Consider the following 17,262-nt stretch of genomic DNA (forward strand, 5'->3'; position numbering starts at 1 on the left):
TAATATATTTGTGTTTGTAAAAATGTGTCACAAAAGCTGAAATGCAACTGAGGTTTTTTGACACTTTTTTTTGTGTATTCATCCTACCAAGGTTTTGCAAGTGTTGAGTGTTTGTAAATGCAATCTACCACTGTTTAATTGGTTAGGTGTGAGTACAACAAGTAATCTTCTTGCTTATAGTTTTTAAAATAAGTCTTTTTTCCAGACATAGGCATGCTGCACAAAATGCTTCTAGCAATTTAAAATGCATGTAATTATTTGTATAGTAAGGAATTTCAGAGGGTCAACTTCAAAAATATAAAATACTTGGCTTTATAAGACAATGTAAATATTTTAGTACAGTTAATAAGTTCCTTCATAAATTATTTTACAAACCTAAATAAAATGACAGATTTAAATAAGAAGTAAGATTCACTAACAATCTTTGGCATCTTCTACTTGCTCAGTACCTAATTTGCCTTTTGTTATTTATAATACCCTGTGTAACATCTCAATGTTTTCAGGAAAACTCCAATTAACTGTGATAGTCATCTGACAGCTAACCTGCAAATTAGACCTATCATGAAAATAATCTGATGAAGGGAGGCAAATTAAGATAGTAATGCAGTGGGAGTATCATAAATTCTACGGAAACCTTAACATAAATTGCTTTTGTTAGTTTACCCTAATTTTGCATAGTATTGCATATTTTCCAAAACCTTTTTTTATATTTATAGTAAACCTTTTTAATTGGCTTCTTTATGTATTTTTTTTATATTTAACCAATTCTTGTCATCTCAATGCAGTGGAGGATCAGTTCTAGTATGCATATTTATGCCACCTCCTCTTGATAGCTCTTGTAAGTTATAGTTGTCATCCAGTTTTAGATAGATAGGTCATTAGAGAAGACAGCTTTAAAGAGAAGCTTTCACTGATAGGGCACCTAGGTGAATAGTCAAATGATGTAATCTTGCAGTCCACTACCCATTGTCTCATGTTTTGCTTCCTGTATGCTAAACGTTTTGGAATTTCATCTATGGTCAATCTGGTTTTTGTAGCTTAAAGGGACAGTCAACCATAGAATTGTTATTGTTTTAAAAGATAGATAATCCCTTTATTACTCATTCCCCAGTTCTGCATAACCAACACAGTTATATTAATGTACTTTTTACCTCTGTGATAACCTTGTATCTAGTAACCTTCTTCCAGCCCCCTGATCACATGACTGTGACTGTTTATTATCTATTGTCTTAAATTTAGCATTGTATTGTGCTAGATCTTAAATAACTTTCTGTGCCTGAACACAGTGATATCTATATAGCCCACGTGTACTTTCTGTCTCTTTGTGTTGAAAAGAGATTTAAAAAGCATGTGATAAGAGGCAGCCCTCAAAGGCTTAGAAATTAGCATATGAGCCTACCTATGTTTAGTTTAAACTAAGAATACCTAGAGAAAAAAGCAAATTTGATAATAAAAGTAAATTGGAAAGTCAATTAAAATGAAAAGTCCTATCTGAATAATGAAAGTTTAATTTATACTTGACTGTCCCTTTAATGGTTTATGCATTTCTATCATTTTATATTATATTTTATCCAATTTTAAAGATCGTAAGATTTAAAAAATATCAATGAAAACCATATAATGCAAGAATTTAATGTGGGCTATATATTGCACTTGGTTCATCCAATTTGTCTTTTATAGAAAGTGTTAAACTAAAGAATCATTTTGAAGCAAAATATTTACATTGTTTTGGTAACAACCGCAAATGTATTTAAATGCATATGTACCTGTGATGGATGGCATATTTAATTTGTCATTATTTCATAGTTTTTGTGTTGTTTTTTTTTTTTTTTTTGCAGTTATCCTAACAGATGAAGAGGTTCAGAGGAAAAGAGAGATGATACTGAAACGGAAAGAAGAGGAAGCATTGAAAGAGTCTCAAAGACCTAAAATAACAGAGGAGCAGCAAAAAATTATTGATATTATTTTGGATGCTCATCGAAAAACCTTTGACCCAACCTATGCAGATTTTAGCCAGTTCAGGGTAATCAGTGTCTTAATTATTTTTATTATTATTTTTATTATTTATTTATTGTTTGTTTAATTTTTTTTGTTTTTAGATGCACAAATATGACAAATATTTTTCTCTTGTTAAGTGTATTCAGTCCACGGGTCATCCATTACTTATGGGATTATATCTCCTTCCCAACAGGAAGTTGCAAGAGGATCACCCAAGCAGAGCTGCTACATAGCTCCTCCCCTCACACGTCATACCCAGTCATTCTCTTGCAACTCAACTAGATAGGTCGTTGTGAGAGGTCTGTGGTGTTTTTATACTTAGTTTATTTCTTCAATCAAAAGTTTGTTATTTTAAATGGCACCGGAGTGTGCTGTTTGTTCTCAGGCAGTATTTAGAAGAAGAATCTGCCTGCGTTTTCTATGATCTTAGCAGAAGTAACTAAGATCCACTGGCTGTTCTCGCACATTCTGAGGAGTGGGGTAACTTTCAGAAAGGGAATAGCATGCGGGGAATCCTGCAAACGAGGTATGTGCAGTAAATTATTTTTCTAAGGAATGGAATTGACTAAGAAAATACTGCTGATACCGATGTAATGTAAGTACAGCCTTAAATGCAGCGGCGACTGGTATCAGGCTGATGAATGTATGTACAATAAGTAATTTTCTAAGGAATGGAATTTGACTAAGAAAATACTGCTAATACCGAAGTATTGTATAAGCCTTAACTGCAGTAGAAGCGACTGGTAGCAGGCTTATTAATAACACTATCTAACTTTTAAAGTGTATGTTTAAAACGTTTACTGGCATGTTATTCGTTTTTTGTGAGGTACTTTGGTGATAAATCTTTTGGGGCATGAAATTTTCCACATGGCTTTTGTTTATTTCTATATAGAAACGATTAACTGAGGTTTCCCACTGTTGTAATAGGAGTGGGAGGAGCCTATTTTAGCGCTTTTTTTGCGCAGTTAAAATTCAGTTTCAGTCTTCCTGCTTCTTCCTCCTTGATCCAGGACGTCTCTAGAGAGCTCAGGGGTCTTCAAAAGTCATTTTGAGGGAGGTAATCAGTCACAGCAGACCTGTGACAGTGTGTTTGACTGTGATAAAAAACGTTAATTGTTAATGTGATTATCCGTTTTTGGGTATTAAGGGGTTAATCTTCCATTTGCTAGTGGGTGCAATACTCTTCTAACTTAATACATTTACTGTGAAGATTTGGTTGCTATAACTGATTTGGTTCTTTGTTATTTCAACTGTGACTTTATTTGTGCTTCTTAAAGGCGCAGTAGCGTTTTTTATATTGCTTGTAAATTTACTTGAAAGGTTTTTCCAAGCTTGCTAGTCTCATTGCAAGTCTGTTTAAACATGTCTGACACAGATGAATCTGCTTGTTCACTATGTTTGAAGGCCAATGTGGAGCCCCACAGAAATATGTGTACTAATTGTATTGATGTCACTTTGAATAAAAGTCAATCTATATCTGTAAAGAAATTATCACCAGACAACGAGGGGGAAGTTATGCCGACTAACTCTCCTCACGTGTCAGTACCTTCGCCTCCCGCTCAGGGGGCGCGTGATATTGTGGCGCCAAGTGCATCAGAGAGGCCCATACAAATCACTTTGCAAGACATGGCTGCTGTTATGACAGAGGTATTATCTAAATTGCCTGAATTAAGAGGCAAGCGCGATAGCTCTGGGTTAAGGACAGAGCGCGCTGATGATGTGAGAGCCATGTCTGATACTGCGTCACAATTTGCAGAACATGAGGACGGAGAGCTTCATTCTGTGGGTGACGGATCTGATCCAGGGAGACCGGATTCAGAGATTTCTAATTTTAAATTTAAGCTTGAGAACCTCCGCATATTGCTAGGGGAGGTATTAGCGGCTCTGAATGATTGTAACACGGTTGCAATTCCAGAGAAAGTATGTAGGTTGGATAGATACTTTGCGGTACCGGTGTGTACTGACGTTTTTCCTATACCTAAAAGACTTACAGAAATTATTAGCAAGGAGTGAGATAAACCCGGTGTGCCTTTTTCCCCACCTCCGATGTTTAGAAAAATGTTCCCGATAGACGCCACCACACGAGACTTATGGCAGACGGTCCCTAAGGTGGAGGGAGCAGTTTCTACTTTAGCTAAGCGTACCACTATCCCGGTGGAGGATATTTGTGCTTTCTATCTAGACGACATCCTGATACAGGCGTCAAGCTTTCAAAGGGCCAAGTCTCATACAGAGATAGTTCTGGCATTTCTGAGGTCGCATGGGTGGAAGGTGAACGTGGAAAAGAGTTCTCTATCACCACTCACAATAGTCACCTTCCTAGGGACTCTTATAGATTCTGTAGAGATGAAAATTTACCTGACGGAGTCCAGGTTATCAAAACTTCTAAATGCTTGCAGTGTCCTTCATTCCATTCCACGCCCGTCAGTGGCTCAGTGCATGGAAGTAATCGGCTTAATGGTAGCGGCAATGGACATAGTGCCATTTGCGCGCCTGCATCTCAGACCGCTGCAATTATGCATGCTAAGTCAGTGGAATGGGGATTACTCAGATTTGTCCCCTCTACTAAATCTGGATCAAGAGACCAGAGATTCTCTTCTCTTGTGGCTTTCTCGTGTCCATCTGTCCAAGGGTATGACCTTTCGCAGGCCAGATTGGACGATTGTAACAACAGATGCCAGCCTTCTAGGTTGGGGTGCAGTCTGGAGCTCCCTGAAGGCTCAGGGATCGTGGACTCAGGAGGAGAAACTCCTCCCAATAAATATTCTAGAGTTAAGAGCAATATTCAATGCTCTTCTAGCTTGGCCTCAGTTAGCAACACTGAGGTTCATCAGATTTCAGTCGGACAACATCACGACTGTGGCTTACATCAACCATCAAGGGGGAACCAGGAGTTCCCTAGTGATGTTAGAAGTCTCAAAGATAATTCGCTGGGCAGAGTCTCACTCTTGCCACCTGTCAGCGATCCACATCCCAGGCGTAGAGAACTTGGAGGCGGATTTTCTAAGTCGTCAGACTTTTCATCCGGGGGAGTGGGAACTCCATCCGGAGGTGTTTACTCAACTGGTCCATCGTTGGGGCAAACCAGAACTGGATCTCATGGCGTCTCGCCAGAACGCCAAGCTTCCTTGTTACGGATCCAGGTCCAGGGACCCGGGAGCGGTGCTGATAGATGCTCTGACAGCCCCTTGGGTCTTCAACATGGCTTATGTGTTTCCACCATTCCCGATGCTTCCTCGACTGATTGCCAGGATCAAACAGGAAAGAGCATCGGTGATTCTGATAGCGCCTGCGTGGCCACGCAGGACCTGGTATGCAGACCTAGTGGTCGTCCTGTCCACCATGGTCTCTGCCTCTGAGGCAGGACCTTCTAATTCAGGGTCCTTTCAATCATCCAAATCTAATTTCTCTGAGATTGACTGCATGGAGATTGAACGCTTGATTCTATCAAAGCGTGGCTTCTCGGAGTCGGTTATTGATACCTTAATACTGGCTCGGAAACCTGTTACCAGAAAAATTTACCATAAGATATGGCGTAAATATTTATTCTGGTGCGAATCCAAGAGTTACTCATGGAGTAAGGTTAGGATTCGTAGGATATTGTCTTTTCTACAAGAGGGTTTAGAAAAGGGCTTATCTGCTAGTTCGTTAAAGGGACAGATTTCTGCTCTGTCTATTCTTTTACACAAACGTCTGGCAGAAGTTCCAGACGTTTAGGCCTTTTGTCAGGCTTTGGCTAGGATTAGGCCTGTGTTTAAGACTGTTGCTCCGCCGTGGAGTTTAAACTTAGTTCTTAAAGTTCTTCAAGGTGTTCCGTTTGAACCCCTTCATTCCATTGATATTAAGTTCTGTTTTTGATGGCTATTTCTTCGGCTCGAAGAGTCTCTGAGTTATCTGCCTTACATTGTGATTCTCCTTATCTGGTTTTCCATTCAGACAAGGTAGTTCTGCGTACTAAACCTGGGTTCTTACCTAAGGTAGTTTCTAACAGGAATATCAATCAAGAGATTGTTGTTCCATCACTGTGTCCTAACCCTTCTTCAAAGAAGGAACGACTCTTGCATAATCTGGACGTAGTCCGTGCCCTGAAGTTCTATTTGCAGGCAACTAAAGATTTTCGTTAAACTTCTTCCCTGTTTGTCGTTTACTCTGGACAGAGGAGAGGTCAAAAAGCTTCGGCTACCTCTCTCTCCTTTTGGCTTCGTAGCATAATACGCTTAGCCTATGAGACTGCTGGACAGCAGCCTCCTGAAAGAGTTACAGCTCATTCCACTAGAGCTGTGGCTTCCACCTGGGCCTTTAAGAATGAGGCCTCTGTTGAACAGATTTGCAAGGCTGCAACTTGGTCTTCACTTCACACTTTTTAAAAATTTTACAAATTTGACACTTTTGCTTCTTCGGAGGCTGTTTTTGGGAGAAAGGTTCTACAGGCAGTGGTTCCTTCCATTTAAAGTTCCTGCCTTGTCCCTTCCATCATCCGTGTACTTTAGCTTTGGTATTGGTATCCCATAAGTAATGGATGACCCGTGGACTAAATACACTTAACAAGAGAAAACATAATTTATGCTTACCTGATAAATTTATTTCTCTTGTAGTGTATTCAGTCCACGGCCCACCCTGTCTTTTAAGGCAGATCTAAATTTTTAATTCAAACTACAGTCACCACTGCACCCTATGGTTTCTCCTTTCTTGTCTTGTTTCGGTTGAATGACTGGATATGACGTGTGAGGGGAGGAGCTATATAGCAGCTCTGCTTGGGTGATCCTCTTGCAACTTCCTGTTGGGAAGGAGATATAATCCCATAAGTAATGGATGACCCGTGGACTGAATACACTACAAGAGAAATAAATTTATCAGGTAAGCATAAATTATGTTTTTTTAATAATTTTGACAAACTTTATGCTACCAAGTGGCATATATATTAAGCAATAATAATTTAGACAGAAATAAAGACTACTAAATACATTTTGTAGTTATTTTATTATTTTATTTCATTTTTGAATATATTAATAATTTAGTAACTTATATTTACAATTCGAAAGAACTTTTATTTGAAACACTAGTGAATAAAATGTATTTATAAAAAGAATAACAAAATTAACAATAACGCTCACTGAATCTAAACTTATGCCTGCTCGGTATTTAGTTCTGGAATAAGATGACAGGTGATAGGTACAGGACATTTTGTATTAAAAAAATTACACAGTTGATGAGATAAATAATACAATGGGCAAGACAACATTCAATCAATTAACGCACCTTAAAGTAACAATAGAAGCAACAGAAGTGTACAGTGAGGGAAAAAAATATTTGATCCCCTGCTGATTTTGTACGTTTGCCCACTGATAAAAAAAAGATCAGTTTGTAATTTTAATGGTAGGTTTATTTGAACAGTGAGAGACAGAATAACAACAACAAAATCCTGAAAAACAGATTTAAAAAGGTTATAAATTGATTCGCATTTAAATAAGTGAAATAAGTATTTGATCCCCTATCAATCAGCAAGATTTCTGGCTCCAAGTTGTCTTCTATACATGTAACAAACTGAAATTAGGAGCACTCTCTTAAAGGGCGTGCTCCTAATCTCAGATTGTTACCTGTATAAAAGACACCTGTCCACAGAAGCAATCAATTAATCAGATTCCCAACTCTTCACCATGGCCAAGACCAAAGAGTTGTCCAAGGATGTCAGGGACAAGATTGTAGACCTACACAAGGCTGGAATGGGCTACAAGACCATCGTCAAGCAGCTTAGTAAGAGGGTGACAACAGTTGGTGCGATTTTTCGCAAATGGAAGAAACACAAAATAACTGTCAATCTCCCTCGGTGTGGGGCTCCATGCAAGATCTCACATCGTGGAGTTTCAATGATCATGAGAACGGTGAGGAATCAGCCCAGAACTACATGGGAGGATCTTGCCAATGATCTCAAGGCAGCTGGGACCATAGTCACCAAGAACACAATTGGTAACACCCTACGTCATGAAGGACTGAAATCCTGCAGCGCCCGCAAGGTCCCCCTGCTCAAGAAAGCACATGTGCAGGCCGTCTGAAGTCTGAATGATTTGAATGATTCAGAGGAGAACTGAATGAAAGTGTTGTAGTCAGATATGACCAAAATCAAGCTCTTGGGCATCAACTCAACTCGCATGTTTGGAGGAGGAGGAATGCTGCCTATGACCCCAAGAACACCATCCCCACTGTCAAACATTGAAGGGGAAACATTATGCTTTGGGGGTGTTTTTCTGCTAAGGAGACAGGACAACTTTATTGCATCAAAGGGACGATGGACGTGGCCATGTACTGTCAAATCTTGGGTGAGAACCTCCTTCCCTCAGCCAGGGCATTGAAAATGGGTCGTTGATGGGTATTCCAGCATGACAATGACCCAAAACACACGGCCAAGGCAACAAAGGAGTGGCTCAAGAAGAAGCACATTATGGTCCTGGAGTGGCCTAGCCAGTCTCCAGACCTTAATCCCATAGAAAATCTGTGGAGGGAGCTGAAAGTTAGAGTTGCCATACGTCAGCCTGGAAACCTTAATGACTTAGAGAGGATCTGCAAAGAGTGGGACAAAATCCCTCCTGAGATGTGTGCAAACCTGGTGGCCAACTACAAGAAATGTCTGACCTCTGTGGTTGCCAACAAGGGTTTTGCCACCAAGTACTAAGTTATTCTGTAAAATGTTTTTTTCCCTCACTGTAATCAGATTCATAACTAGTAACAGTTGGAAAATAAAGTTGGGTTGTTCTTGTATCAGATTAAATAATATCTTGATCTGCATGAACAAAAATACCACATATTTTATCACATCGAAACTAGCCTCCACCCCCAAAAAACTGCCACAATGATTATCATTGTCATTTCTCTCTTTCAATTTCCAAGGGTTTTAACTTGGAAATCCGATGATGCCAAAGTATTTTTTCAAATTGTAATATATTTACCAAGAGATTCCCCTTTCCTGGTCCATTAGTAAAACTTTACAATATTTTTTTATTACTTTCATTAAAGTTTTAATTTAATTGTTAAAATTAGTTATTCTTTAATTATGCTGACATTCTTGATTTCCTTCTCTTTCTGATTTAGTAATTTCACTTTGTGTGTGTGTGAGTGAGATCAAAAGGCAAGTTAAAGTAACACATAGTTACTAAATAGTAGCTAAATCGTGTAGCTCTGAACTCTTTAAAGCCTTTCCCATCTGCAAAAAAAATATTTTCAGATGAATGCATGTTGTTTGTTTTATATTTTTCTGAATTAAATGCCAATATCTACGATATAGGTATATAAGTAATCCAATAATCAGGCTTGAACTGACCTTAGGGCACACAGGGCATTTGCCAGATGGGCCGGTGCCAGTTGTTGACTGGGCCTGGCTGCCCTACCCATTCACCAGCATTATTATTTGTGCATGAAGGCCAGCCCTTCCCTGCCTCTCACTGCCTTGCTGTATCTGTAAGCTAGGGACAGAGGAACAACTCCTCTTGATGTCTTTTAATGCCTGTGGGTGCCTGTTTTTGTGTGATTGGTGATGTCTGGGGTGCTTTGTCTGTGCCTGTGGATGTCTTTGTATGTTTTATTTTTTGTCTCTGATAGTGCAGCTGCTATTTTGAGGGATTCTGACTACACAGGCTAATGAGCAATAATCTTTATTTAAATGTGAACTGTTTTTTTTTGTTTGTTTTTTTTAAATTACATTTCACTTTTTTTTTATGACAACCAATTTACAAAATACAGTGACAGAAGGTTGTTACAATTTTTTTATATTTTTTTCAAAATCAAACTAGTACCTTATACTTGACAATTTTGAGGTATGGTTCTATAACAAAAAGGGGAGGAGAGTAGGATGCTCTGCCTTCAAATTCTCAGGCCTAATTTTGGTCCCAGTCCATCCCTGCCAATAATAATAAATAAAAGCCACTTGGATTAAAATCCAATCTTCCCTTATTAAAAAAACAAACAAACAAAAACTTGATTGAGACTCAGACATGTTTGAAGAAGATACTTTGGAGTATTTCAGTTACATTCCATTACTATTGTTAAAGGGCCATAATACCCAAATGTTTAAACACTTGAAAGTGATGCAGCATAGCTGTAAAAAGCTGACTAGAAAATATCTCCTGAACAACTCTATGTAAAAAAGAAAGATATTTTACCTCAAAAGTTCCTCAATGGCCACTTCCCATTGTAAAGTATTTCTAAGCAGCATTTTAGTGTGTCTGTCCTAGGACAGCTGAAAGGATGAGCCTCGTGAACTCTCATATTATTTCACCAATCAGGTAAAGGAAGTTTTCTATGAAATCTCATGAGAAATAAGTCAAATCTCATGAGATCACAGTAAGAGTTCATTACCTCAGCATTGCTGATGCTGATTGGCTGCTGTTCATTTCTTAATTTGTTTTTATTTTTACCTGCAGCTGGGAGCAGGTGAAGTATAACTTTTTACACAGCACCTACTCTGCTGAGCTGAGGAGATTGTGAGGTAAAATATCTTCCTTTTTTACATAGAGATGCTCAGGTGATATTTTCCTGTCAGCTTTTTACAGTTATACTGCATCAGTTTCAAGTGATTTAGCATATGAGTATTATGTCCCTTTAAGCAGTGTAATTTGGTGTTAACTTCCATTGAAATTGTAACTATATTATTATTAACTATAACTATTTTACTGTGTGTATCCATCTATGTCCCTTTACAACTTTATTGATGTTTGTCTCTTATGGAGGTATACATTAATATATTGTTTTTATTTTCTCTGAAGCCTCCAGTTAGAGAAAATATAGGTAGAAGAACAACTAGATCGTCATCTATTCAGACACAAAGCTATTCTTCAGACTCAGATGCTTATAATACTTCACCAGGTAAGTTATTCTTTCTTTCTTTTTAAAAAAATAAGCTTTATTAAAAAAATAAGGTAAAAACAAAGAATAGCAACATAATTTAAGCAACACAGTATAAAAAGTTGGAGACCCTTCACTGGAACTAAAGGGCCTAGACCAAACCCTGAAAAACAGCCCCAGTCCATTATCCCTTCTCTACCAAACGTTACTGTAGGCACTCTTCATTCTGTTAGGTAGTGTTCTCCTGGTATCTACAACACCCAGATACTTACATCAGACTGCCAGATAGTGAAACGTCCATCAATCCAGAGAACACATCTCCATTGCACATTATATGGGGCTTGTGTAAAGCTGCTAAGCCTTGCTGACCCATTTCATGAAGCTCCCAATGCACATTTTTTGCGCTGATGTTGCTTCCAGAGGCTATTCACTTCAGCACCCCACTTTGTCACTTTGACATGGTCTACCACTTCATGGTGTGTGTGTGTGTGTGTATATATATATATATATATATATATATGTCTGGGTGCTCAATAGTTCCAGGTAGTTAGCCGCAGACAAGCCTGGGTGCAAGGCCCATAGGGAATATTACAAAACAAATTAACACACCACACAGAGGAAGTCTAGCACTCACATGCAAGCACTCAGCTAAGATTAAAAGCAAAAATGGAAGAGTTAGTTACTGCAACTGGCCAACTGGTACAAGCTCAGGTACCACGTCGGGGTCTCTGCCCAGCCCTGGGTGCTCAATAGCACTCACAGGATGCGGTAACTTACTCTTCCATTTTTGCTTTTAATCTTAGCTGAGTGAGCGCTAGACTTGCAAGTGAGTGCTAGACTTTCTCTGTGTGTTTTGTTTGTTTTTCAATTTTCCCTTTGGGCCTTGCACCCAGACTTGCTTTAAGAATGCTTTTTCTGTATATTTGTAAGCCATTGGCATACAGTTGGTATTGAACTCCATTTGATCTTAACAGGTTGTCCAAAGGTTTGAAACAGATGTGAACAATAATATATCAACTTGAGGTACCCAAAATTTTAATCTCATACTTTCACTTACTGTGTCAATCTGGCTGCCTGAGTTAGTCTGTAAAGAAAAGATCAATTTCAATTCAATACCATATTGGCTGACTACATCCCTCTTACTCCTGGTGATCAAATGTTCTAAGATGTGAAAAGCAATGCCCAACCAACCCATGTAGCAAGTTGATATGTGTGTACTGATACATTTATGATGTCATTGATGATGAGATATGTGATGTAAATAGTGGTGTCATTGATAAGAGCTTAAACTCTGTCATTAGTTTAAGTCAATTTACAATAACATATTAGATATTGACCATTAATACCTATGAAGTTTGAGGCTGTTGAACAAAACAAAAAAATCAATACTTCAGCATTTTCTATCTTCTAATGTTAGATTTAGACATTTAAATTGTACAAACATTCACTTGCTACTAAATTGATTAATTGTTGTATCAATCAGTTTCTAATATATACACACACATATAGTTGGACAAAATTTTAGATATTTTCTGGATTACTTGTTTTTTTATGTGTCATTATGTTCCTGTATACATAATTCCTCTATATTAGCATGCCTATGCCTTCCTATTCCTGACAGCAGCAGTTCTGCCTCACATATTTGTTTCTCTTCTCTAAGGCTGATAAGTGCTATCTGGCTTTGCTAAGTTTCTAGAGTGGGATATCATAGTGATTTCCTGTTGATCTACCTATTTCTTTCATGTAATTGGCAAGAGTCCATGAGCTAGTGACATATGGGATATACAATCCTACCAGGAGGGGCAAAGTTTCCCAAACCTCAAAATGCCTATAAATACACCCCTCACCACACCCACAATTCAGTTTTACAAACTTTGCCTCCTATGGAGGTGGTGAAGTAAGTTTGTGCTAAGATTTCTACTTTGATATGCGCTTCTCAGCATTGTTGAAGCCTGATTCCTCTCAGAGTACAGCGAATGTCAGAGGGACGTGAAGGGAGTATCACTTATTGAATACGATGAGTTCTCTGTTATCGGTCGTAGAGATTCATCTCCTACCTCCCTTTTCAGATTGACGATATACTCTCAATTTACCATTACCTCTACTAATAACTGTTTTAGTACTGGTTTGGCTATCTGCTATATGTGGATGGGTGTCTTTTGGTAAGTATGTTTTTTATTACTCTCTTACATTTTGCAAGATGTCTTACTTTGATCCTGCCTCAGAAGCTTCTGCTGGGATATTGCTGCCTGACATCGGTTCTACCAAAGCTAAGTGCATTTGTTGTTAAATTGTAGAAATTATATCGCCGAATGTCTTTTGTAATAGTTGTTTTGATAAACTTTTACATGCAGATAATGTGTCCATCAGTAATAGTACATTGCCAGTTGCAGTTCCTTCAACTTCTAATGTGCATAATACACCTGTAAATTTTAAAGAATTTGTTTCTGATTCTATTCTGAAGGCTTTGTCTGCATTTCCACCTTCAAATAAATGTAATAGGTCTTTTAAAACTTCTCATTTAGTTGATGAAATTTCAAATGACCAACAATATGATAATTTATCCTCTTCTGATGAGGATCTATCTGATTCAGAAGATCCTCCTCAGACATTGACACTGACAAATCTACTTATTTATTTAAAATTGAGTATATGCGTTCTTTATTAAAAGAAGTGTTAATTACTTTGGATATTGAGGTAACCAGTCCTCTTGATGTTCAGTCTAATAAACGTTTAAATGCTCTTTTTAAACCTCCTGTGGTTTCTCCAGGTTTTTTTTTCCTATTCCTGAGGCTATTTATGATATGATTTCTAAGGAATGGAATAAGCCAGGTACTACTTTTATTCCTTCTTCAAGGTTTAAAAAATTATATCCTTTGCCAGCAAAATCGATAGAGTTTTGGGAAAAGATCCCCAAAGTTGGTGGGGCTATTTCTACTCTTGCTAAACGTACCACTATTACTATGGAAGATAGTACTTCCTTTAAGGATCCTTTAGATAGGATTAATGATTCTTATCTAAGGAATGCCTATTTATATTCAGGTCATCTTCTTAGACCTGCAATTTCTTTGGCTGATGTTGCGACTGCATCAACTTTCTGGATGGTGAATTTAGAGCAACAAGAATTGGATTCTGACATGTCTAGCATTATTCGCTTACTGCAACATGCTAATCATTTTATTTGTGATGTTAGATCCATGTCTTTAGCTATATTAGCTAGAAGAGCTTTGTGGTTTAAATCTTGGAATGCTGATATGACATCTAAATCTAGATTACTATCTCTTTCTTTCCAAGGTAATAATTTATTTGGTTCTCAGTTGGATTCTATTATTTCAACTGTTACTGGGGGAAAGGGAGTTTTTCTGCCTCAGGATAAAAAACCTAAGGGTAAATCTAAGGCTTCTAACCGTTTTCGTTCCTTTCGTCAGAATAAGGAACAAAAACTCTATCCTCCCCCCAAGGAATCTGCCTCCAATTGGAAGCCTTCCTCAAATTGGAATAAATCCAAGCCTTTTAGGAAACCAAAGTCAGCCCCTAAGTCCGCATGAAGGTGCGGCCCTCATTCCAGCTCCTCTGGTAGGGGGCAGATTAAGGTTTTTCAAGGATATTTCGATAATATCTGTTCAAAATCAATGGATTCAGAGAATTGTCTCTCAAGGGTATCGAATAGGATTCAGAGTAAGACCTCCTGTGAGAAGATTTTTTTCCTCTCACGTATTGCAGTAAATCTAGTAAAAGCTCAGGCTTTCCTGAAGTGTGTTTCAGACCTGGAGTCTTCAGGGGTAATCATGCCAGTTCCTCTTCTGGAACAAGGTTTGTGGTTTTATTCAAATCTATTCATTGTCCCAAAGAAGGAAAATTTATTCAGACCAGTTCTGGATCTGAAAATTTTGAATCGTTGTGTAAGAGTACCAACTTTCAAGATGGTGACTATAAGGACTATTCTATTTTTTGTTCAGCGAGGACATTATATGTCCACAATAGACTTGCAGGATGCATACCTTCATATTCCGATTCATCCAGAACATTATGAGTTTCTGAGATTCTCTTTTCTAGACAAGCATTACCAATTTGTTGCTCTTCCATTTGGCCTAGCAACCGCTCCAAGAATCTTTTCAAAGGTTCTGGGTGTCCTACTCTCTGTAATCAGAGAACAGGGTATTGCGGTGTTTCCTTATTTGGACGATATCTTGGTACTAGCTCAGTCTTAACATACTGCAGAATCTCACACGAATCAACTAGTGTTGTTTCTTCAGAAACATGGTTGGAGGATCAATTTACCAAAAGTTTCTTGATTCCTCAGACAAGGGTCACCTTTTTAGGCTTCCAGATAGAGACAGAGTCATGGACACTGAATCTAACAGACAAGAGACATTTCAAATTGGTTGCAGCCTGCCGGCACCTTCAGTCTCAGTCATTCCCTTCAGTGGCTATGTGCATGGAAGTTTTAGGTCTCATGGCTGCTCGTTTTCACATAAGACCTCTACAGCTTTGTATGGTGAATCAATGGTGCAGGGATTATACAAAGATATCACAATTAATATCCTTAAATCCCAATGTACAACGCTCTCTGACATGGTGGAAAGATCACCATCGTTTAGATCATGGGGCTTCTTTTGTTCGGCCAACCTGGACTGTGATCACAACAGATGCGAGTCTTTCAGGTTGGGGAGCTGTTTGAGGATCTCTGACAGCACAAGGGGTTTGGAAATCTCAAGAGGCGAGATTTCCAATAAATATTTTAGAACTCTGTGCAATTCTCAGAGCTCTTCAGTTTTGGCCTCTGTTAAAGAGAGAACCGTTCATTTGTTTTCAGACAGACATTATCACAACAGTGGCATATGTCAATCATCAGGGTGGGACTCACAGTCCCCAAGCTTTGAAAGAAGTATCTCGAATACTTGTTTGGGCAGAATCCAGCTCCTGTCTAATCTTTGCGGTGCATATCCCAGGTGTAGACAATTGGGAAGCGGATTATCTCAGCCGCCAGACTTTACATCCAGGGGAGTGGTCTCTCCATCCAGATGTTTTTTCTCAGATTGTTCAGATGTGGGGTCTTCCAGAGATAGATCTCATGGCCTCTCATCTAAACAAGAAACTTCCCAGATACCTGTCCAGGTCCAGGGATGTTCAGGCGAAAGCAGTGGATGCGCTGACACTTCCTTGGTGTTATCATCCTGCTTACATCTTCCCGCCTCTAGTTCTCCTTCCAAGAGTGATTTCCAAAATCATCATGGAACAATCATTTGTGTTGCTGGTAGCTTCAGCATGGCCACACAGGTTTTGGTATGCGGATCTGGTTTGGATGTCCAGTTGCCCGCCTTGGCCACTTCCGTTACGGCCAGACCTACTATCTCAAGGTCCGTTTTTCCATCAGGATCTCAAATCATTAAATTTGAAGGTATGGATATTGAACGCTTAGTAATAAGTCATAGAGGTTTCTCTGACTCAGTGATTGATACTATGTTACAAGCTTGTAAATCAGTTTCTAGGAAGATTTATTATAGAGTTTGGAAGACTTACATTTTATGGTGTTCTTCTCATAAATTCTCCTGGCATTCTTTTAGAATTCCTAGAATTTTACAGTTTCTTCAGGATGGTTTGGATAAGGGTTTGTCTGCAAGTTTATTTCACACAAAGATTGCTATACTTCCTGATATACACTGTTTTGTACAGGCTTTAGTTCATATTAAGCCTGTCATTAAATCAATTTCTCCTCCTTGGAGTCTTAATTTGGTTCTGAAGGCTTTACAGGCTCCTCCATTTGAGCCTATGCATACTTCGGACATTAAACTACTTTCTTGGAAAGTGTTGTTCCTTTTGGCTATCTCTTCTGGTAGAAGAGTTTCTGAGCTATCTGCTCTTTCTTGTGAATCTCCTTTTCTGATTTTTCTTCAGGATAAGGCGGTTTTGCAGACTTCATTTGAATTTTTCCTTAAGGTTGTGAATTCTAACAACATTAGTAGATAAATTGTTGTCCCTTCCTTGTGTCCTAATCCTAAGAATCCTTTGGAAAGATCCTTACATTCTTTGGATGTGGTGAGAGCTTTGAAATATTATGTTGAAGCTACTAAAGATTTCAGGAAGACTTCTAGTCTATTATATTTTCTGGTCCTAGGAAAGGTCAGAAGGCCTCTGCTATTTCCTTGGCCTCTTGGTTAAAGCTTTTGATTCTTCAAGCTTATTTGGAGTCGGGTCAGGCCCCGTCTCAGAGAATTATAGCTCATTCTACTAGATCAGTCTCCACTTTGTGTTCTTTTAAGAATGAAGCTTCAGTTGATCAGATTTGCAAAGCGGCGACGTGGTCCTCTTTGCATACATTTACTAAATTCTACCGTTTTTATGCATTTGCTTCTTCGGAAGCAGTTTTTGGTAGAAAAGTTCTTCAGGCAGCTGTTTCAGTTTGATTCTTCTGCTTTTGATTTAAGT

At 38.5% G+C, this 17,262-nt stretch overlaps 1 protein-coding gene across 2 annotated transcripts in view; it reads left to right on the plus strand.

The window, feature by feature from the left end:
- VDR (vitamin D receptor) overlaps window positions 1–17,262 on the plus strand; it is a 401,245-nt gene that overhangs the window by 299,724 nt on the left and 84,259 nt on the right. For both annotated transcript variants that reach the window (XM_053708254.1, XM_053708253.1), the window contains 2 exons: window positions 1,839–2,023; window positions 10,755–10,854. In XM_053708254.1, coding sequence (XP_053564229.1) covers window positions 1,839–2,023; window positions 10,755–10,854 — 285 coding nt within the window. The remainder of the gene's footprint in view (window positions 1–1,838; window positions 2,024–10,754; window positions 10,855–17,262) is intronic.

The sequence above is a fragment of the Bombina bombina genome, chromosome 3 (assembly GCF_027579735.1).
Source record: "Bombina bombina isolate aBomBom1 chromosome 3, aBomBom1.pri, whole genome shotgun sequence".
Taxonomy (NCBI): domain Eukaryota; kingdom Metazoa; phylum Chordata; class Amphibia; order Anura; family Bombinatoridae; genus Bombina; species Bombina bombina.